The sequence below is a fragment of the Coregonus lavaretus genome (genome assembly GCF_964263955.1).
Source record: "Coregonus lavaretus genome assembly, contig: HAP1_SCAFFOLD_1154, whole genome shotgun sequence".
NCBI classification, from domain to species: Eukaryota; Metazoa; Chordata; class Actinopteri; order Salmoniformes; family Salmonidae; genus Coregonus; species Coregonus lavaretus.
Genome location: NW_028165142.1, coordinates 103,827 through 127,543, shown reverse-complemented (window position 1 = coordinate 127,543; position 23,717 = coordinate 103,827). Strand labels below are relative to the sequence as shown.

The 23,717-nt window shown below is 47.5% G+C and overlaps 3 protein-coding genes across 3 annotated transcripts; 2 read left to right on the top strand and 1 right to left on the bottom strand.

Moving 5' to 3' along the window:
- Positions 1-339: 339 nt before the first annotated feature.
- Positions 340-6,121, top strand: LOC311116229 (uncharacterized protein). Its single transcript, XM_084191344.1, has 9 exons — positions 340-427; positions 514-974; positions 1,150-1,512; positions 1,658-1,848; positions 1,940-2,276; positions 2,433-3,057; positions 3,166-3,354; positions 3,802-4,268; positions 4,371-6,121. Exons 3-9 carry the CDS (start codon positions 1,303-1,305, stop codon positions 5,592-5,594), a joined length of 3,243 nt encoding a protein of 1,080 aa, XP_084047470.1. The 5' UTR covers positions 340-427; positions 514-974; positions 1,150-1,302; the 3' UTR covers positions 5,595-6,121.
- Positions 6,122-7,408: 1,287 nt separating this feature from the next.
- LOC311116230 (uncharacterized protein) lies at positions 7,409-13,204 on the top strand. Its single transcript, XM_084191345.1, has 9 exons — positions 7,409-7,496; positions 7,583-8,043; positions 8,219-8,581; positions 8,727-8,917; positions 9,009-9,345; positions 9,502-10,126; positions 10,235-10,423; positions 10,871-11,337; positions 11,440-13,204. Exons 3-9 carry the CDS (start codon positions 8,372-8,374, stop codon positions 12,478-12,480), a joined length of 3,060 nt encoding a protein of 1,019 aa, XP_084047471.1. The 5' UTR covers positions 7,409-7,496; positions 7,583-8,043; positions 8,219-8,371; the 3' UTR covers positions 12,481-13,204.
- A 141-nt stretch (positions 13,205-13,345) lies between these two features.
- LOC311116231 (uncharacterized protein) lies at positions 13,346-19,081 on the bottom strand. The gene is made up of 9 exons (XM_084191346.1): positions 18,994-19,081; positions 18,447-18,907; positions 17,909-18,271; positions 17,573-17,763; positions 17,145-17,481; positions 16,364-16,988; positions 16,067-16,255; positions 15,153-15,619; positions 13,346-15,050 (listed from the first exon to the last, which is right to left on the bottom strand). The coding sequence occupies exons 3-9, from the start codon at positions 18,116-18,118 to the stop codon at positions 13,821-13,823; spliced, it is 3,249 nt and encodes a 1,082-aa protein (XP_084047472.1). The 5' UTR covers positions 18,119-18,271; positions 18,447-18,907; positions 18,994-19,081; the 3' UTR covers positions 13,346-13,820.
- Positions 19,082-23,717: the final 4,636 nt, after the last annotated feature.

Here is a 23,717-nt window from a genome sequence, read left to right as displayed (position 1 = left end):
GGAGATGTGGACTCTCTACAGCAAGTACCCCACCCAAAAGGACAGGCCAGAGCTATTCAGTGAGGAGGAGAAGGAGATAATAAAGAAAGCATACAGTTCTGTGAGGAGGTGGCTGCACACACCAGTGACCCACATCACAAGTGTGCAGATGAAGCGGTTCAGGAAATATATTGTTGACAAGGAGCAAGTAAGTTGTATGTAATGGGAAGAGCAGAATAGCATGGTAAATTATTTTCATATTAGAGATATTTTAATCACTAAATGTTTTTGTTTGCTTTTGATAATTAAAAGCTGGTACATCATAAAATCTATATAGTTACAATAAATTTTGTTGTCCAGCAACCGCAGGCAAGCACCTCCAAGTGTGATCCTTCATCATGGCCAGGGGACGACAGTGAACTGTTAGCTGCAAGCCAGGCTGTTGAAGGTAGGGGAGTTACAGAGTAAACAGACATGAAACCGTAAAAAATTTAAAAATTATACAAAACAACTTTGTTTGGAAAATTCCCACAGACACAATCAAACAGTTCGAGCCCCCTGTCCGGCCCAAGCAGCCCGAGCCCCCTGTCCGGCCCAAGAAGCCCGAGCCCCCTGTCCGGCCCAAGCAGCCCGAGCCCGCTGTCCGGCCCAAGAAGCCCGAGCCCGCTGTCCGGCCCAAGCAGCCCGAGCCCGCTGTCCGGCCCAAGAAGCCCGAGCCCGCTGTCCGGCCCAAGCAGCCCGAGCCGCCTGTCCGGCCCAAGAAGCTTGAACCCGCTGTCCGGCCCAAGAAGCTCGAACCCGCTGTCCGGCCCAAGAAGCTCGAGCCCCCTGTCCGGCCCAAGCAGACCGAGCCCGCTGTCCGGCCCAAACAGCCCGAGCCCCCTGTCCGGCCCAAACAGCCCGAGCCCCCTGGCCAACTCACAGAGTCCCCGTCCACAGCACAGGATCATGAGGGTCAGCCTTTTCCCACGGAATCACCTCTGAGTGACTCCCCTGTAAGTAAAATTCACATTATATGCAAACAATGTCAAGGAGAACAATTTGTTTAACATGTTGGTTTTTTTTTTTTTTTTAATTGGTTGTATGTTTTGACATTCATTTGTACTAACCAAAGTAATGTAAAATAATAAGTAATAACTAAGTGTGTTTTGTATGTGTTGTGTGTTGCAGGTGGAGCTAGAGGGTTGGGTGCGTCTGTGGGAAAACCCCAATGGCATCCCATCTGCAGACATTTCCTGGCTCAAAGACCACAATGAAAGAGGGCTGTTCACACCCGTTCAAATCTATAAGGACAAAAGTGGTCTGTTCAGGAGGCGACGGGTGATGAAATCGGACCGCATGTGGTTTTACCCAGAAGAACCTCCCGGCTACGTCAGGGGTGCCCCGCCAACTCCACAACAGTTTTTTCGGAGTCGTGTTTTTGTGTGGCGTCCTGTTGGAGTGTGGAGGTACTCCCTGAAGTGTCCTCGAGGGGATCAGTGTCTGGGTAGAGGACGGAACGTGCACCTCTACAAGTCTGGCTATCACCACCGGGTATAACTCACTTCACCTTTGTTAGAGTTTTTACATTAGTTTATTACTATGTATGTAAACATGCAAGACAAAAAAAGAGCACAGAAAGCCATATCCTGCTATTGGCCTTTTTTTTAATAAGATTTTCTCCCCATATGTACTTTAGGTACGTCACATCTGTGACGTGTCCACCTGGTACACCATGCTCACTGAGGTCCTGTGCTGTGGACCATGTACAAAAGCGGCCAGAAGCGGAGAAGGTGGCACAATGGGTCGGTGGCTTGCGTGGGATGCCGCTATTTTGTCCCAGCTTAGCGAGGCTCACCAAGCTATGTTCCCTGCCATCCTCACCAGCAAGTGAGTATACTGAACATAATGTGTGCGTTTGACAGACCTGGAAGTGTCACTCAAATCCACCTGAACATATTGATTGTGACTCTACTTATAGGCGTGGCGTGGATAGGACTGTTGTGCGCCTTCTGAGGGACCGGACGGAAGGGAACACCATGGTCAAGGTGTGGCGGCAGATACAGGAGAACCACGTTGAAGAGTACCTTCAGCGTAAGGACCTGTACACCACACTCCTCATGACTGTCGTGAAACCTGGAGGGATCGTTTCTGCACTAAGGCACACTTTCCAGGCTCCACCTCCTCCAAGAGAGCTCCCCTCCGCGCGGCTCCTGCGCCACGCCTTCCTGCTGGCGGAGGCCAACAACGTGCAGGATTACCGGAGCCAGATCCTCTCCACTTTTGGCACTGTGCTGAAAATGGATTCCACCAAGAAAGTATGTAAATCATGCAAAACATCTTGCAGTATTGTTTGGTTTTTTATTAAGTTTTAAATTGAACCCATTTTCACATTGTTGTAAAGTGATTAAGAAAAATCACATATCAATAAAATCTAACAGGTTATCTCATTATGCACACTTGACATGTTTTAGGTGGTGAAGAAGCTGTCTGGGGAGGGTGGAGGCTCAGCTGAGTGGTTCACCAGCATCGGAAACGAGCACTCCCAGATAGTTTCATTTGTGCTGACCTGTGAGGAGTCCACAGAGAAGCTGAAACCGATGTGCCTTGGGGTCATGGAGAGGTTCCGGCTGGCCAATCAACCAGTCCCAAAAATTATATACGTGGACCGTGGGTGTTGCCGTGCGCAGGGCCCAACAGCGCTGGGGATTTTGTTCCAGCCTTGGGTGGACAACGGGATGGTTGTGCGTCTGGACATCTTTCACTGGATCCACCGGTTTGATGCAGCCATACGCACAGAGTCCCACTCGAAGTATGCTGCATTCAAGTCTGCGCTAGCTGGGGGAGTGCTGGCCTATAACCGCTCAGACCTGGAGCTGCTCATCAAGGCCATGAGAGCCAAGGACCCGGCAACGCTGATGACTGTGTCAGATGAGGATATTGTCCGCCTCTACATTACCAGGGAGCACCTCAAACACCACGTGCGAAGGGTCACACTGGGAGCTCAGGAAACATTCCGGCTCATCCATCTGGCCATTGAGGAGCTGAAAGGTCCCGCAGGGCTGGACGAGAGCGGAGTGAGCCTTTTCAAAACACCTGGTATAAAAGACCTCATTCAAAAAAGTTATTACAACATTGATACGGATAGAGTTGCATACAAAGTGAACATAACTCACTGTATGCATGCATGTATGTATGTATTTACAGAGGCCATTGATGAGATGTGGGCAGGCCAGCAGCGACACCTGGAGTGCATCCAGGATCCACCAGACATGAACATGTATAGGGTGGCGCGTACCACAACCATTAACAATGTGGACCTACCCTACTACAAATGTCTGCGTGGAAGCAACAGCCTGGAAGGATTCCACAAAGCTCTGCCGAACATGATTCCAGGTACACAGGTGTATTCTCTATACTTGTAACAAATTAAATATGTGACCCTGTCATTAAGCAATAATGACAGGAGAGGGGGTGCGATTGTACTGAATATATCACAGCTGTGATTTGGATATAGCTTTAATACAACCATTCTACAATTGCCATTTATTAGTTAACAGTAATAAGCCACAACAGATTATGATTTGTTTCTTTTTTTAATCATTTATTTTCCTCCGCCAACACAAAAAGATCTGCAACTGGACTTCGGACTTGACTTTTGCCAAGCAACACAAACAAAACATTTATTAGAACACCTGTAAAGCGGAGTGATACATGTAGTTAAAAGTCCCCGTGCAGTAACGCTCAATATAGGAACTCATGGAATGCCCATTGTCCAATCAAACTAATTAGTTGAAAAAGTGGAACTAACTGTTGTATAATACCTTCAATTTTGATTTTCAGGTCCCCACTGTGCAGCACGGCCCTATCAGGTTTACCTGATCAGTGGCATTGCACGGTGGAACTCTGACAGGAGCGGGGATGCCGTGTTTGGTGGCAAAGGACGGCACCACAGGACCTATTCGGCGCCGCTGATTGATCGCCTCAACGCTCGCTGTCAGCAGCTGTTCGGAGAGACTGTGGAGGAGAATTTCCGGGCCCCTGCTGATGTCTCTTCCAACGAGCTGCTCGGGTTGGAGTACCTGTTCAGCCAGAGCACGGGGGAATCTGGGCCCTTCTCTCTTCAGGACATTGTCAACGATGGACCTGGTCCAGAAGAGGAGGTGCTCCGACCTGGGCAGCCTGATCCAGATGACGCAGACGAGGCGTACCAGAGCGATGTGGAGGCACACGACCGTGCGCTGGATGCCGTCCTGCCCCACATCACACTCACCAGCGACGAAACCGCCACTGTTCACCCTCCGGCCTTTGTGAGTAGCCGTGTGTCTGCTAGAATGAAATACAATGCACCAGTTACTGAAAAAGACAACATATTTGAACTTACCACATTCATATGGCTTTTTCTTTTACAGGAGGATGCCTGCAGTCCAAACCCTCTTCCTGGCTTTCCTAAGTTGGAAATGTTCTGCTCTGTGCTGGTGGAGATTGGCCTGGCAGAAGAAAAGCTGTCACTCACCACCGAGCAGAGAAACCAGGTCCTTAAAGCCTGGAATGCCGTGGAGGAGCATGACAAGCAGCCACAAAAGTTCAACCAGTTGTACAGAACACACTGGGGCAACACCCTCTACTGCCGCACAAAAAGGGACGATCTTGTTGACGCTGATCTGATACAGAGGGTAAAGATGGCCAAGCGCTACGCACCAGCGCAGCAGGACATCAGTGCTCAGCACAACAGGCTGATGTACACGCTGGTGAAACTGTTGTGGTTGCGCTCACCTCAAGGCTCTCGCAACAGTCCTGAGAAGAGAACCCTCTTGAAGGCGTACGAGCGAGTCCAGCACCGGATTTTAGTGGAGGATCCAGTCCTGTGCAAAGCAGGCATTCCTCTACCCAAGATTAACAGCAAGACTGTGCAGGACTTTATCTGTCGCCAAGAGAGGCTCCTCAACTTGCACGCCACAAAACAGCCCTCCACCATCACTAAGACCACCTCCATCTCATCTGCAGACCTTCCACCAGCACCACATCAGCCTGCAGTCCTCCCTCCACCAGACTACCCCCTGATGGAATATGTGCCCACACCCAGCACAGCAGGGACCAAGGTGTTAAAGGGAAGGACAGATATGATGGCACCACTCTCCCGGCCTCAGCCACCGATGCCACATTTGCTACTGCCACCACCAGTGAGAAAACCCAACGCCCCCTCTACCATCACCAGACCTGTGCCCTCCCTCTCTGCATCTACAGCAACCCCAGGAATTGCTGGCCCCTCCACATGGCCCATAATGCCTGCTAGTGAGGCAAATCCAGGGATTGATGGTCCACCTAAATCAGTCCCTCCAACTCTGCCCAAAATGCCTACTACAATTGGCACAGCACACAGTAGTACTTCATTCTGGGCAAGAGCTACGCAATTCAAGCGGAAGCATAAGGAACACTCCTCAGAAGTAGGAGCCAAAGTGTCAAGGGTGCAAAATCTCCCTGTCTGTACACTCTGTGGCCAAACAACCCAGGGACATAAAAAATACAAAAAAAAGAGTTTCTGCCCTACAAATATGATGTCCCCATCAAAAGGTCTGGACAACAAAGTGTACAGCAGCTACGAACACTTCACCTCTGTTGTTGACAAGTTGTAGTAATATAAATATGTTGTAATAAATCTGTAAATATGGGACGGTTGCATTGTACATATGGTAAATAGGCTTTGATTTTATGACATTTTATATTGTCTAACTTATATTGTCTACACTGTAGTGCTGTGTTTTTTATAAGTGTTCCCCAATATACATGCACTTTATTCATTAAAGTGGTCAGTGCTACAGTAACAGTTGTGGAATATCAATTAATGAATTGAACAATGGGGTTATATTTGTATGTATCAAAACATAAAGACACAGATAAAGTAACTGAGGTAAGGAAATGTGCCAATAGCACAATGAAATCAGATCATTTTGCACATATTTTAGTAGAAAAGGTAAAGCCACAAAACAACATTAAATTCCTTGGGAAAAAACTAAATAGGAGGCATGGAAGCAGTTATTGCCATCTATCAGTTCAATCTGTCCTGAAGTTCAATTAATTCTGTTTAACTCACACACTGACAAACACCATATAATTACTTATCCCACGCTCCAAACTTCCAGCCAATCACGATCAGGGGCAATTGCACCGTAGAGTAGTGCAGCGACTGTAGACAGTTACGCGTTCTGTTTGGTCTAGAGTCTACAGTCACTATAGACTCTAGACCAATCAGAACGCGTAACTGTCTACAGTCGCTTGCGTCACTTGAAAAAAAATCTCATTAGCAGCCTCGCAAAAATCGCATTAGCCCCGTATTTGGACCCGACTTTCGCTCATTACTTTATTCGTATATCATTCATTGTCTTGGGATTTGGTGGAAGTTATCTGAGACCCTTGGAGACCTTAACCAACGTTTTTGTTTTGTGCGAATTGGTCTAGTTTTTCTCTTGATCGAGCCATTTCGGAGACCCACTGTTACGATCTTGCTGAGTTTACTGTCACTGTCAGTTTTGTATGTCAATGAAGATGGCGAGCCCAGTAATCCGCGTAATCAACCCAGATGCCCCTCCATATCGTCAGCAGGCCGTATTGGTGGCGACAAAAGAGGCCCGTTACTATCGGGAGAAAAGGATGCTCTTTCCCAAACCTCCACAGGAGCTGCGGAACCAGGCTACAGCCTTGGCTCATGCAGAGAAGCTCCTTCGAGCGGAGGGTATCCACACTCCTTCGCGTCAGCTGTGCCTGGGAAAGCTGGTGATACCATTTGGCCAGTATGAAAACGCATCTTTTCACTGGCTTGTGGAAAACGATGTGGGCTACTTGAAGTAGTAAGTATATTATATTTAATACCATTGGAGGCAATGCATTTATTATACAATTTTAATGGCATGCTTATAATAAATGGCAGTATACTTGACAAGCACAGATCAGAGGAGACCACTCAACATAGGGAGGGAGAGAGAGTGAACCAGGGAGTGAAAGACTACCTCAATGAATATGCAGAGAGTTTCCCACAAGTCTGCATTCTCCTGGAGGCCAACATCGACAGGTGTATTTACGGTCAGAGAGGGTTTGAGGAAAGCACCTTTCAGGAGATGTGGACTCTCTACAGCAAGTACCCCACCCAAAAGGACAGGCCAGAGCTATTCAGTGAGGAGGAGAAGGAGATAATAAAGAAAGCATACAGTTCTGTGAGGAGGTGGCTGCACACACCAGTGACCCACATCACAAGTGTGCAGATGAAGCGGTTCAGGAAATATATTGTTGACAAGGAGCAAGTAAGTTGTATGTAATGGGAAGAGCAGAATAGCATGGTAAATTATTTTCATATTAGAGATATTTTAATCACTAAATGTTTTTGTTTGCTTTTGATAATTAAAAGCTGGTACATCATAAAATCTATATAGTTACAATACATTTTGTTGTCCAGCAACCGCAGGCAAGCACCTCCAAGTGTGATCCTTCATCATGGCCAGGGGACGACAGTGAACTGTTAGCTGCAAGCCAGGCTGTTGAAGGTAGGGGAGTTACAGAGTAAACAGACATGAAACCGTAAAAAATTTAAAAATTATACAAAACAACTTTGTTTGGAAAATTCCCACAGACACAATCAAACAGTTCGAGCCCCCTGTCCGGCCCAAGCAGCCCGAGCCCCCTGTCCGGCCCAAGAAGCCCGAGCCCCCTGTCCGGCCCAAGCAGCCCGAGCCCGCTGTCCGGCCCAAGAAGCCCGAGCCCGCTGTCCGGCCCAAGCAGCCCGAGCCCGCTGTCCGGCCCAAGAAGCCCGAGCCCGCTGTCCGGCCCAAGCAGCCCGAGCCGCCTGTCCGGCCCAAGAAGCTTGAACCCGCTGTCCGGCCCAAGAAGCTCGAACCCGCTGTCCGGCCCAAGAAGCTCGAGCCCCCTGTCCGGCCCAAGCAGACCGAGCCCGCTGTCCGGCCCAAACAGCCCGAGCCCCCTGTCCGGCCCAAACAGCCCGAGCCCCCTGGCCAACTCACAGAGTCCCCGTCCACAGCACAGGATCATGAGGGTCAGCCTTTTCCCACGGAATCACCTCTGAGTGACTCCCCTGTAAGTAAAATTCACATTATATGCAAACAATGTCAAGGAGAACAATTTGTTTAACATGTTGGTTTTTTTTTTTTTTTTAATTGGTTGTATGTTTTGACATTCATTTGTACTAACCAAAGTAATGTAAAATAATAAGTAATAACTAAGTGTGTTTTGTATGTGTTGTGTGTTGCAGGTGGAGCTAGAGGGTTGGGTGCGTCTGTGGGAAAACCCCAATGGCATCCCATCTGCAGACATTTCCTGGCTCAAAGACCACAATGAAAGAGGGCTGTTCACACCCGTTCAAATCTATAAGGACAAAAGTGGTCTGTTCAGGAGGCGACGGGTGATGAAATCGGACCGCATGTGGTTTTACCCAGAAGAACCTCCCGGCTACGTCAGGGGTGCCCCGCCAACTCCACAACAGTTTTTTCGGAGTCGTGTTTTTGTGTGGCGTCCTGTTGGAGTGTGGAGGTACTCCCTGAAGTGTCCTCGAGGGGATCAGTGTCTGGGTAGAGGACGGAACGTGCACCTCTACAAGTCTGGCTATCACCACCGGGTATAACTCACTTCACCTTTGTTAGAGTTTTTACATTAGTTTATTACTATGTATGTAAACATGCAAGACAAAAAAAGAGCACAGAAAGCCATATCCTGCTATTGGCCTTTTTTTTAATAAGATTTTCTCCCCATATGTACTTTAGGTACGTCACATCTGTGACGTGTCCACCTGGTACACCATGCTCACTGAGGTCCTGTGCTGTGGACCATGTACAAAAGCGGCCAGAAGCGGAGAAGGTGGCACAATGGGTCGGTGGCTTGCGTGGGATGCCGCTATTTTGTCCCAGCTTAGCGAGGCTCACCAAGCTATGTTCCCTGCCATCCTCACCAGCAAGTGAGTATACTGAACATAATGTGTGCGTTTGACAGACCTGGAAGTGTCACTCAAATCCACCTGAACATATTGATTGTGACTCTACTTATAGGCGTGGCGTGGATAGGACTGTTGTGCGCCTTCTGAGGGACCGGACGGAAGGGAACACCATGGTCAAGGTGTGGCGGCAGATACAGGAGAACCACGTTGAAGAGTACCTTCAGCGTAAGGACCTGTACACCACACTCCTCATGACTGTCGTGAAACCTGGAGGGATCGTTTCTGCACTAAGGCACACTTTCCAGGCTCCACCTCCTCCAAGAGAGCTCCCCTCCGCGCGGCTCCTGCGCCACGCCTTCCTGCTGGCGGAGGCCAACAACGTGCAGGATTACCGGAGCCAGATCCTCTCCACTTTTGGCACTGTGCTGAAAATGGATTCCACCAAGAAAGTATGTAAATCATGCAAAACATCTTGCAGTATTGTTTGGTTTTTTATTAAGTTTTAAATTGAACCCATTTTCACATTGTTGTAAAGTGATTAAGAAAAATCACATATCAATAAAATCTAACAGGTTATCTCATTATGCACACTTGACATGTTTTAGGTGGTGAAGAAGCTGTCTGGGGAGGGTGGAGGCTCAGCTGAGTGGTTCACCAGCATCGGAAACGAGCACTCCCAGATAGTTTCATTTGTGCTGACCTGTGAGGAGTCCACAGAGAAGCTGAAACCGATGTGCCTTGGGGTCATGGAGAGGTTCCGGCTGGCCAATCAACCAGTCCCAAAAATTATATACGTGGACCGTGGGTGTTGCCGTGCGCAGGGCCCAACAGCGCTGGGGATTTTGTTCCAGCCTTGGGTGGACAACGGGATGGTTGTGCGTCTGGACATCTTTCACTGGATCCACCGGTTTGATGCAGCCATACGCACAGAGTCCCACTCGAAGTATGCTGCATTCAAGTCTGCGCTAGCTGGGGGAGTGCTGGCCTATAACCGCTCAGACCTGGAGCTGCTCATCAAGGCCATGAGAGCCAAGGACCCGGCAACGCTGATGACTGTGTCAGATGAGGATATTGTCCGCCTCTACATTACCAGGGAGCACCTCAAACACCACGTGCGAAGGGTCACACTGGGAGCTCAGGAAACATTCCGGCTCATCCATCTGGCCATTGAGGAGCTGAAAGGTCCCGCAGGGCTGGACGAGAGCGGAGTGAGCCTTTTCAAAACACCTGGTATAAAAGACCTCATTCAAAAAAGTTATTACAACATTGATACGGATAGAGTTGCATACAAAGTGAACATAACTCACTGTATGCATGCATGTATGTATGTATTTACAGAGGCCATTGATGAGATGTGGGCAGGCCAGCAGCGACACCTGGAGTGCATCCAGGATCCACCAGACATGAACATGTATAGGGTGGCGCGTACCACAACCATTAACAATGTGGACCTACCCTACTACAAATGTCTGCGTGGAAGCAACAGCCTGGAAGGATTCCACAAAGCTCTGCCGAACATGATTCCAGGTACACAGGTGTATTCTCTATACTTGTAACAAATTAAATATGTGACCCTGTCATTAAGCAATAATGACAGGAGAGGGGGTGCGATTGTACTGAATATATCACAGCTGTGATTTGGATATAGCTTTAATACAACCATTCTACAATTGCCATTTATTAGTTAACAGTAATAAGCCACAACAGATTATGATTTGTTTCTTTTTTTAATCATTTATTTTCCTCCGCCAACACAAAAAGATCTGCAACTGGACTTCGGACTTGACTTTTGCCAAGCAACACAAACAAAACATTTATTAGAACACCTGTAAAGCGGAGTGATACATGTAGTTAAAAGTCCCCGTGCAGTAACGCTCAATATAGGAACTCATGGAATGCCCATTGTCCAATCAAACTAATTAGTTGAAAAAGTGGAACTAACTGTTGTATAATACCTTCAATTTTGATTTTCAGGTCCCCACTGTGCAGCACGGCCCTATCAGGTTTACCTGATCAGTGGCATTGCACGGTGGAACTCTGACAGGAGCGGGGATGCCGTGTTTGGTGGCAAAGGACGGCACCACAGGACCTATTCGGCGCCGCTGATTGATCGCCTCAACGCTCGCTGTCAGCAGCTGTTCGGAGAGACTGTGGAGGAGAATTTCCGGGCCCCTGCTGATGTCTCTTCCAACGAGCTGCTCGGGTTGGAGTACCTGTTCAGCCAGAGCACGGGGGAATCTGGGCCCTTCTCTCTTCAGGACATTGTCAACGATGGACCTGGTCCAGAAGAGGAGGTGCTCCGACCTGGGCAGCCTGATCCAGATGACGCAGACGAGGCGTACCAGAGCGATGTGGAGGCACACGACCGTGCGCTGGATGCCGTCCTGCCCCACATCACACTCACCAGCGACGAAACCGCCACTGTTCACCCTCCGGCCTTTGTGAGTAGCCGTGTGTCTGCTAGAATGAAATACAATGCACCAGTTACTGAAAAAGACAACATATTTGAACTTACCACATTCATATGGCTTTTTCTTTTACAGGAGGATGCCTGCAGTCCAAACCCTCTTCCTGGCTTTCCTAAGTTGGAAATGTTCTGCTCTGTGCTGGTGGAGATTGGCCTGGCAGAAGAAAAGCTGTCACTCACCACCGAGCAGAGAAACCAGGTCCTTAAAGCCTGGAATGCCGTGGAGGAGCATGACAAGCAGCCACAAAAGTTCAACCAGTTGTACAGAACACACTGGGGCAACACCCTCTACTGCCGCACAAAAAGGGACGATCTTGTTGACGCTGCTCTGATACAGAGGGTAAAGATGGCCAAGCGCTACGCACCAGCGCAACAGGACATCAGTGCTCAGCACAACAGGCTGATGTACACGCTGGTGAAACTGTTGTGGTTGCGCTCACCTCAAGGCTCTCGCAACAGTCCTGAGAAGAGAACCCTCTTGAAGGCGTACGAGCGAGTCCAGCACCGGATTTTAGTGGAGGATCCAGTCCTGTGCAAAGCAGGCATTCCTCTACCCAAGATTAACAGCAAGACTGTGCAGGACTTTATCCGTCGCCAAGAGAGGCTCCTCAACTTGCACGCCACAAAACAGCCCTCCACCATCACTAAGACCACCTCCATCTCATCTGCAGACCTTCCACCAGCACCACATCAGCCTGCAGTCCTCCCTCCACCAGACTACCCCCTGATGGAATATGTGCCCACACCCAGCACAGCAGGGACCAAGGTGTTAAAGGGAAGGACAGATATGATGGCACCACTCTCCCGGCCTCAGCCACCGATGCCACATTTGCTACTGCCACCACCAGTGAGAAAACCCAACGCCCCCTCTACCATCACCAGACCTGTGCCCTCCCTCTCTGCATCTACAGCAACCCCAGGAATTGCTGGCCCCTCCACATGGCCCATAATGCCTGCTAGTGAGGCAAATCCAGGGATTGATGGTCCACCTAAATCAGTCCCTCCAACTCTGCCCAAAATGCCTACTACAATTGGCACAGCGCACACAGTAGTACTTCATTCTGGGCAAGAGCTACGCAATTCAAGCGGAAGCATAAGGAACACTCCTCAGAAGTAGGAGCCAAAGTGTCAAGGGTGCAAAATCTCCCTGTCTGTACACTCTGTGGCCAAACAACCCAGGGACATAAAAAATACAAAAAAAAGAGTTTCTGCCCTACAAATATGATGTCCCCATCAAAAGGTCTGGACAACAAAGTGTACAGCAGCTACGAACACTTCACCTCTGTTGTTGACAAGTTGTAGTAATATAAATATGTTGTAATAAATCTGTAAATATGGGACGGTTGCATTGTACATATGGTAAATAGGCTTTGATTTTATGACATTTTATATTGTCTAACTTATATTGTCTACACTGTAGTGCTGTGTTTTTTATAAGTGTTCCCCAATATACATGCACTTTATTCATTAAAGTGGTCAGTGCTACAGTAACAGTTGTGGAATATCAATTAATGAATTGAACAATGGGGTTATATTTGTATGTATCAAAACATAAAGACACAGATAAAGTAACTGAGGTAAGGAAATGTGCCAATAGCACAATGAAATCAGATCATTTTGCACATATTTTAGTAGAAAAGGTAAAGCCACAAAACAACATTAAATTCCTTGGGAAAAAACTAAATAGGAGGCATGGAAGCAGTTATTGCCATCTATCAGTTCAATCTGTCCTGAAGTTCAATTAATTCTGTTTAACTCACACACTGACAAACACCATATAATTACTTATCCCACGCTCCAAACTTCCAGCCAATCACGATCAGGGGCAATTGCACTACTCTACGGCGCATCCCCGGAAGGGGGCATGCGCCGTAGAGTAGTGCAATGCCCCCGATCGTGATTGGCTGGAAGTTTTAATTATATGGTGTTTGTCAGTGTGTGAGAATTGCCCCTGATCGTGATTGGCTGGAAGTTTTAATTATATGGTGTTTGTCAGTGTGTGAGTTAAACAGAATTAATTGAACTTCAGGACAGATTGAACTGATAGATGGCAATAACTGCTTCCATGCCTCCTATTTAGTTTTTTCCCAAGGAATTTAATGTTGTTTTGTGGCTTTACCTTTTCTACTAAAATATGTGCAAAATGATCTGATTTCATTGTGCTATTGGCACATTTCCTTACCTCAGTTACTTTATCTGTGTCTTTATGTTTTGATACATACAAATATAACCCCATTGTTCAATTCATTAATTGATATTCCACAACTGTTACTGTAGCACTGACCACTTTAATGAATAAAGTGCATGTATATTGGGGAACACTTATAAAAAACACAGCACTACAGTGTAGACAATATAAGTTAGACAATATAAAATGTCATAAAATCAAAGCCTATTTACCATATGTACAATGCAACCGTCCCATATTTACAGATTTATTACAACATATTTATATTACTACAACTTGTCAACAACAGAGGTGAAGTGTTCGTAGCTGCTGTACACTTTGTTGTCCAGACCTTTTGATGGGGACATCATATTTGTAGGGCAGAAACTCTTTTTTTTGTATTTTTTATGTCCCTGGGTTGTTTGGCCACAGAGTGTACAGACAGGGAGATTTTGCACCCTTGACACTTTGGCTCCTACTTCTGAGGAGTGTTCCTTATGCTTCCGCTTGAATTGCGTAGCTCTTGCCCAGAATGAAGTACTACTGTGTGCTGTGCCAATTGTAGTAGGCATTTTGGGCAGAGTTGGAGGGACTGATTTAGGTGGACCATCAATCCCTGGATTTGCCTCACTAGCAGGCATTATGGGCCATGTGGAGGGGCCAGCAATTCCTGGGGTTGCTGTAGATGCAGAGAGGGAGGGCACAGGTCTGGTGATGGTAGAGGGGGCGTTGGGTTTTCTCACTGGTGGTGGCAGTAGCAAATGTGGCATCGGTGGCTGAGGCCGGGAGAGTGGTGCCATCATATCTGTCCTTCCCTTTAACACCTTGGTCCCTGCTGTGCTGGGTGTGGGCACATATTCCATCAGGGGGTAGTCTGGTGGAGGGAGGACTGCAGGCTGATGTGGTGCTGGTGGAAGGTCTGCAGATGAGATGGAGGTGGTCTTAGTGATGGTGGAGGGCTGTTTTGTGGCGTGCAAGTTGAGGAGCCTCTCTTGGCGACGGATAAAGTCCTGCACAGTCTTGCTGTTAATCTTGGGTAGAGGAATGCCTGCTTTGCACAGGACTGGATCCTCCACTAAAATCCGGTGCTGGACTCGCTCGTACGCCTTCAAGAGGGTTCTCTTCTCAGGACTGTTGCGAGAGCCTTGAGGTGAGCGTGAGCGCAACCACAACAGTTTCACCAGCGTGTACATCAGCCTGTTGTGCTGAGCACTGATGTCCTGTTGCGCTGGTGCGTAGCGCTTGGCCATCTTTACCCTCTGTATCAGAGCAGCGTCAACAAGATCGTCCCTTTTTGTGCGGCAGTAGAGGGTGTTGCCCCAGTGTGTTCTGTACAACTGGTTGAACTTTTGTGGCTGCTTGTCATGCTCCTCCACGGCATTCCAGGCTTTAAGGACCTGGTTTCTCTGCTCGGTGGTGAGTGACAGCTTTTCTTCTGCCAGGCCAATCTCCACCAGCACAGAGCAGAACATTTCCAACTTAGGAAAGCCAGGAAGAGGGTTTGGACTGCAGGCATCCTCCTGTAAAAGAAAAAGCCATATGAATGTGGTAAGTTCAAATATGTTGTCTTTTTCAGTAACTGGTGCATTGTATTTCATTCTAGCAGACACACGGCTACTCACAAAGGCCGGAGGGTGAACAGTGGCGGTTTCGTCGCTGGTGAGTGTGATGTGGGGCAGGACGGCATCCAGCGCACGGTCGTGTGCCTCCACATCGCTCTGGTACGCCTCGTCTGCGTCATCTGGATCAGGCTGCCCAGGTCGGAGCACCTCCTCTTCTGGACCAGGTCCATCGTTGACAATGTCCTGAAGAGAGAAGGGCCCAGATTCCCCCGTGCTCTGGCTGAACAGGTACTCCAACCCGAGCAGCTCGTTGGAAGAGACATCAGCAGGGGCCCGGAAATTCTCCTCCACAGTCTCTCCGAACAGCTGCTGACAGCGAGCGTTGAGGCGATCAATCAGCGGCGCCGAATAGGTCCTGTGGTGCCGTCCTTTGCCACCAAACACGGCATCCCCGCTCCTGTCAGAGTTCCACCGTGCAATGCCACTGATCAGGTAAACCTGATAGGGCCGTGCTGCACAGTGGGGACCTGAAAATCAAAATTGAAGGTATTATACAACAGTTAGTTCCACTTTTTCAACTAATTAGTTTGATTGGACAATGGGCATTCCATGAGTTCCTATATTGAGCGTTACTGCACGGGGACTTTTAACTACATGTATCACTCCGCTTTACAGGTGTTCTAATAAATGTTTTGTTTGTGTTGCTTGGCAAAAGTCAAGTCCGAAGTCCAGTTGCAGATCTTTTTGTGTTGGCGGAGGAAAATAAATGATTAAAAAAAGAAACAAATCATAATCTGTTGTGGCTTATTACTGTTAACTAATAAATGGCAATTGTAGAATGGTTGTATTAAAGCTATATCCAAATCACAGCTGTGATATATTCAGTACAATCGCACCCCCTCTCCTGTCATTATTGCTTAATGACAGGGTCACATATTTAATTTGTTACAAGTATAGAGAATACACCTGTGTACCTGGAATCATGTTCGGCAGAGCTTTGTGGAATCCTTCCAGGCTGTTGCTTCCACGCAGACATTTGTAGTAGGGTAGGTCCACATTGTTAATGGTTGTGGTACGCGCCACCCTATACATGTTCATGTCTGGTGGATCCTGGATGCACTCCAGGTGTCGCTGCTGGCCTGCCCACATCTCATCAATGGCCTCTGTAAATACATACATACATGCATGCATACAGTGAGTTATGTTCACTTTGTATGCAACTCTATCCGTATCAATGTTGTAATAACTTTTTTGAATGAGGTCTTTTATACCAGGTGTTTTGAAAAGGCTCACTCCGCTCTCGTCCAGCCCTGCGGGACCTTTCAGCTCCTCAATGGCCAGATGGATGAGCCGGAATGTTTCCTGAGCTCCCAGTGTGACCCTTCGCACGTGGTGTTTGAGGTGCTCCCTGGTAATGTAGAGGCGGACAATATCCTCATCTGACACAGTCATCAGCGTTGCCGGGTCCTTGGCTCTCATGGCCTTGATGAGCAGCTCCAGGTCTGAGCGGTTATAGGCCAGCACTCCCCCAGCTAGCGCAGACTTGAATGCAGCATACTTCGAGTGGGACTCTGTGCGTATGGCTGCATCAAACCGGTGGATCCAGTGAAAGATGTCCAGACGCACAACCATCCCGTTGTCCACCCAAGGCTGGAACAAAATCCCCAGCGCTGTTGGGCCCTGCGCACGGCAACACCCACGGTCCACGTATATAATTTTTGGGACTGGTTGATTGGCCAGCCGGAACCTCTCCATGACCCCAAGGCACATCGGTTTCAGCTTCTCTGTGGACTCCTCACAGGTCAGCACAAATGAAACTATCTGGGAGTGCTCGTTTCCGATGCTGGTGAACCACTCAGCTGAGCCTCCACCCTCCCCAGACAGCTTCTTCACCACCTAAAACATGTCAAGTGTGCATAATGAGATAACCTGTTAGATTTTATTGATATGTGATTTTTCTTAATCACTTTACAACAATGTGAAAATGGGTTCAATTTAAAACTTAATAAAAAACCAAACAATACTGCAAGATGTTTTGCATGATTTACATACTTTCTTGGTGGAATCCATTTTCAGCACAGTGCCAAAAGTGGAGAGGATCTGGCTCCGGTAATCCTGCACGTTGTTGGCCTCCGCCAGCAGGAAGGCGTGGCGCAGGAGCCGCGCGGAGGGGAGCTCTCTTGGAGGAGGTGGAGCCTGGAAAGTGTGCCTTAGTGCAGAAACGATCCCTCCAGGTTTCACGACAGTCATGAGGAGTGTGGTGTACAGGTCCTTACGCTGAAGGTACTCTTCAACGTGGTTCTCCTGTATCTGCCGCCACACCTTGACCATGGTGTTCCCTTCCGTCCGGTCCCTCAGAAGGCGCACAACAGTCCTATCCACGCCACGCCTATAAGTAGAGTCACAATCAATATGTTCAGGTGGATTTGAGTGACACTTCCAGGTCTGTCAAACGCACACATTATGTTCAGTATACTCACTTGCTGGTGAGGATGGCAGGGAACATAGCTTGGTGAGCCTCGCTAAGCTGGGACAAAATAGCGGCATCCCACGCAAGCCACCGACCCATTGTGCCACCTTCTCCGCTTCTGGCCGCTTTTGTACATGGTCCACAGCACAGGACCTCAGTGAGCATGGTGTACCAGGTGGACACGTCACAGATGTGACGTACCTAAAGTACATATGGGGAGAAAATCTTATTAAAAAAAAGGCCAATAGCAGGATATGGCTTTCTGTGCTCTTTTTTTGTCTTGCATGTTTACATACATAGTAATAAACTAATGTAAAAACTCTAACAAAGGTGAAGTGAGTTATACCCGGTGGTGATAGCCAGACTTGTAGAGGTGCACGTTCCGTCCTCTACCCAGACACTGATCCCCTCGAGGACACTTCAGGGAGTACCTCCACACTCCAACAGGACGCCACACAAAAACACGACTCCGAAAAAACTGTTGTGGAGTTGGCGGGGCACCCCTGACGTAGCCGGGAGGTTCTTCTGGGTAAAACCACATGCGGTCCGATTTCATCACCCGTCGCCTCCTGAACAGACCACTTTTGTCCTTATAGATTTGAACGGGTGTGAACAGCCCTCTTTCATTGTGGTCTTTGAGCCAGGAAATGTCTGCAGATGGGATGCCATTGGGGTTTTCCCACAGACGCACCCAACCCTCTAGCTCCACCTGCAACACACAACACATACAAAACACACTTAGTTATTACTTATTATTTTACATTACTTTGGTTAGTACAAATGAATGTCAAAACATACAACCAATTAAAAAAAAAAAAAAAACCAACATGTTAAACAAATTGTTCTCCTTGACATTGTTTGCATATAATGTGAATTTTACTTACAGGGGAGTCACTCAGAGGTGATTCCGTGGGAAAAGGCTGACCCTCATGATCCTGTGCTGTGGACGGGGACTCTGTGAGTTGGCCAGGGGGCTCGGGCTGTTTGGGCCGGACAGGGGGCTCGGGCTGTTTGGGCCGGACAGCGGGCTCGGTCTGCTTGGGCCGGACAGGGGGCTCGAGCTTCTTGGGCCGGACAGCGGGTTCGAGCTTCTTGGGCCGGACAGCGGGTTCAAGCTTCTTGGGCCGGACAGGCGGCTCGGGCTGCTTGGGCCGGACAGCGGGCTCGGGCTTCTTGGGCCGGACAGCGGGCTCGGGCTGCTTGGGCCGGACAGCGGGCTCGGGCTTCTTGGGCCGGACAGCGGGCTCGGGCTGCTTGGGCCGGACAGGGGGCTCGGGCTTCTTGGGCCGGACAGGGGGCTCGGGCTGCTTGGGCCGGACAGGGGGCTCGAACTGTTTGATTGTGTCTGTGGGAATTTTCCAAACAAAGTTGTTTTGTATAATTTTTAAATTTTTTACGGTTTCATGTCTGTTTACTCTGTAACTCCCCTACCTTCAACAGCCTGGCTTGCAGCTAACAGTTCACTGTCGTCCCCTGGCCATGATGAAGGATCACACTTGGAGGTGCTTGCCTGCGGTTGCTGGACAACAAAATGTATTGTAACTATATAGATTTTATGATGTACCAGCTTTTAATTATCAAAAGCAAACAAAAACATTTAGTGATTAAAATATCTCTAATATGAAAATAATTTACCATGCTATTCTGCTCTTCCCATTACATACAACTTACTTGCTCCTTGTCAACAATATATTTCCTGAACCGCTTCATCTGCACACTTGTGATGTGGGTCACTGGTGTGTGCAGCCACCTCCTCACAGAACTGTATGCTTTCTTTATTATCTCCTTCTCCTCCTCACTGAATAGCTCTGGCCTGTCCTTTTGGGTGGGGTACTTGCTGTAGAGAGTCCACATCTCCTGAAAGGTGCTTTCCTCAAACCCTCTCTGACCGTAAATACACCTGTCGATGTTGGCCTCCAGGAGAATGCAGACTTGTGGGAAACTCTCTGCATATTCATTGAGGTAGTCTTTCACTCCCTGGTTCACTCTCTCTCCCTCCCTATGTTGAGTGGTCTCCTCTGATCTGTGCTTGTCAAGTATACTGCCATTTATTATAAGCATGCCATTAAAATTGTATAATAAATGCATTGCCTCCAATGGTATTAAATATAATATACTTACTACTTCAAGTAGCCCACATCGTTTTCCACAAGCCAGTGAAAAGATGCGTTTTCATACTGGCCAAATGGTATCACCAGCTTTCCCAGGCACAGCTGACGCGAAGGAGTGTGGATACCCTCCGCTCGAAGGAGCTTCTCTGCATGAGCCAAGGCTGTAGCCTGGTTCCGCAGCTCCTGTGGAGGTTTGGGAAAGAGCATCCTTTTCTCCCGATAGTAACGGGCCTCTTTTGTCGCCACCAATACGGCCTGCTGACGATATGGAGGGGCATCTGGGTTGATTACGCGGATTACTGGGCTCGCCATCTTCATTGACATACAAAACTGACAGTGACAGTAAACTCAGCAAGATCGTAACAGTGGGTCTCCGAAATGGCTCGATCAAGAGAAAAACTAGACCAATTCGCACAAAACAAAAACGTTGGTTAAGGTCTCCAAGGGTCTCAGATAACTTCCACCAAATCCCAAGACAATGAATGATATACGAATAAAGTAATGAGCGAAAGTCGGGTCCAAATACGGGGCTAATGCGATTTTTGCGAGGCTGCTAATGAGATTTTTTTTCAAGTGACGCAAGCGACTGTAGACAGTTACGCGTTCTGATTGGTCTAGAGTCTACAGTGACTGTAGACTCTAGACCAAACAGAACGCGTAACTGTCTACAGTCGTTGCGCTACTGTGAGCTTCCCAAATGTGGAAATCTCGATTGCATAATTTCTGGTAGTGGGGGACTGCGTTCGCGCTCTCCCCTGATCTTGTTGTTTAAAATAAAATGCGGGAGCTAACATTCACGGTGTGATGGTCCGAGTGTTTACTCTGAGTGCTGTGGAGTTATGTGTTGAGAAGGAGATTTATCAGCTTCTCCCTTATCTTCCTCATCAGATGAATGGTTTTAGAAATTAGGATCTATTTCAAAGCAAACTAAGGCCTTATAGATACATTTTGTCTTCTGAAAACCCCAAATATTTGTGATCTGTTATTAAAAGCACTGGTGATTATGCCTGTCATGTCCTGATAATGTATAGGCCTACTTGTTAATGGATCGTCTTGCTCCCTCTGACAGAATCTAGATGGAGGTGTTTTATTTGCTACATAATTAAGTCATTTATAGAACAGTATGCCATTTAAGCCCACAATAAAGAATAGATTACTGCTCATTGTAACAGAATGATCAGAATTAAGAGGGAGAAAATGTATTGAATGACTTGGAGAATCACATTCACTTTAAAGGTGTGCCTGAAGTTGAAATGTCCCGAATACAGATTTAGAATGCTAATTTGGTCTGCTTTGATTTTATATCGTGGGACATGGACTCGGTCTATATCACTGAGGCTCATCCACTTTGTATAGTGTATCCACCTCTCATTCCTCGACTGTGGAGTGGCCGATGACGCCATCGCCCCACCTTAAGGATCGCTTAGGTAGATTTATTTGACCCGTTTAAAACACAATACAACCACACATGTGGAGAATGCATGTACGATCATCGAGAATGACACAAAAATAAAGATTGAAAACGTATTTCCATTGTGGTCCTCTTTAAATGTCTTTCTAAACATAGTAGGGCTAGGATCCACATAACACAACAAAGGACAGGAGGACATTAGCATAGTCCAGAGCCTTACATACTGACATGGAAAAGGAACCATTCTATTGGTCCATCATTAGCCAGCTTTAGACATTCTTTCTAAATGAAGTTCTGGTCGACGTGGCTTTGAGTTGCTGTGATAGTTTGTTCCACTCAACAGCGCCGGTAAATAAAAGGTGTTCTTACCAGATAGACTCTTACACTATCAATACTTTTTGATGTCCCAGCTAGGAATTAAAATGTTTGGTTTATCTTTGTTAAAACCTTTAGGGCCATCAGTGTGGCTTGGCAAGGTTGCGTTTCGGAGTACGCATGGCTCTCGACCTTCGCCTCTCCCGAGTCCGTAGGGGATTTGCAGCGATGGGACAAGACTGTAACTACCAATTGGATATCACGGAATTGGGGAGAAAAAATAATAAAAAGTTTTTAAAAATTATAATAATAATAATAAAAATAAAAATAAACTATAGGGCCATATTCTCAGCAGTCAGGTACCTATCCAATTCACACCCAAGGTAGCTGACTGAGGTTTCTGGTGTGACCACTGAGTTGCCCACTTTCACACCAAAATCCAGGGGACCTTGCAACCTTTACTCTGAAACCAAATAAGATGGATTCTGTTTTTCCAAATGCAGACAAAGTTTGTTATCTAAAGCCATTTAGTGATATTGGATAACTCTGCAATAAGGAATCATAAACAACAGAGTAGGGCTGTAGATGTGTCCCCCAGGGCTCAGTCCTAGGCCCTCTCCTATTCTCGCTATACACCAAGTCACTTGGCTCTGTCAAATCCTCACATGGCCTCTCCTATCATTGCTACGCTGACGACACACAACTAATCTTCTCCTTTCCCCCTTCTGATAACCAGGTGGCGAATCGCATCTCTGCATGTCTGGCAGACATATCAGTATGGATGATGGATCACCACCTCAAGCTGAACCTTGGCAAGACGGAGCTGCTCTTCCTCCCGGGGAAGGACTGCCTGTTCCATGATCTCACCATCACGGTTGACAACTCTGTTGTGTCCTCCTCCCAGAGTGCGAAGAGCCTTGGCGTGACCCTGGACAACACCCTGTCGTTCTCCGCTAACATCAAGGCGGTGACCCGATCCTGTAGGTTCATGCTCTACAACATTCGGAGAGTACGACCCTGCCTTACACAGGAAGCGGCACAGGTCCTAATCCAGGCACTTGTCATCTCCCGTCTGGATTACTGCAACTCGCTGTTGGCTGGGCTCCCTGCCTGTGCCATTAAACCCCTAAAACTCATCCAGAATGCCGCAGCCCGTCTGGTGTTCAACCTTCCCAAGTTCTCTCACGTCACCCCGCTCCTCCGCACACTCCACTGGCTTCCAGTTGAAGCTCGCATCTGCTACAAGACCATGGTGCTTGCCTACAGAGCTGCTAGCCAAAACTGTTCGCTGCTCTGGCACCCCAATGGTGGAACAAGCTCCCTCACGACGCCAGGACAGCGGAGTCACTCACCACCTTCCGGAGACATTTGAAACCCCACCTCTTTAAGGAATACCTGGGATAGGATAAAGTAATCCTTCTACCCCCCCCTTACCCCAACCCCCCCCCCCCCCCCCCCCCCACAAAAAAAAATTGTAAAGTGGTTATCCCACTGGCTATAAGGTGAATGCACCTATTTGTAAGTCGCTCTGGATAAGAGCATCTGCTAAATGACGTAAATGTAAATGTAAAATGTAGGGCTGGCTAATAAATCCTTAGTTTTGGGGTTATGCTCAGGTAAAAAATTCTGGCTAATCTATACTTCCATATTTCCAAATCCTATTCTTGATGATCAAGGGGTATAACATGTATTGGAATGACTGGACTTCTGATAGACTAAGGTTTTTAATGTAAAGATATAATTTAATCGTATTATTTTTTGTAGTAGAAAGCGATGGGTTAGAAGAGGCCTACATAACCAACCCATAAAGTAAAATGTAACAGCCATATATGGCCAGCTATGTAAACTTTAATGTTGGGTTATCCTGCAATAGATTTTTGTTCAATTAGTAACATACATTATTGTCTTCTTCTGATGCATTTTAAGAGGAAAGTAATCTAAAAAGTAACTGAATGTAATCAGATTACGTTACTGAGTTTGGGTAATCTAAAAGTTACGTTACTGATTACAGTTTTGGACAGGTAACTAGTAACTGTAACGGATTACATTTAGAAAGTAACCTACCCAACCCTGGTCTTGGTGTCGATGAAGTAGCTGGCTACTGTTTCCCCTCCATATCTGGGGGTCGTATGCCACCCTGTGGTCGATGGTGGCATCATATTTTACTGAGCGCAGAAAACAAGCGTGAGGAAACGATGCCTACAATGTCTGGAACGATACAAAACACATAACTATTTGGTGTCATTCGGTTGGCTGTATGTGCACAAACGTGGTTTCAGCATTTTGGTACATCGCCTACTTTTGTGTAATCAGACGGA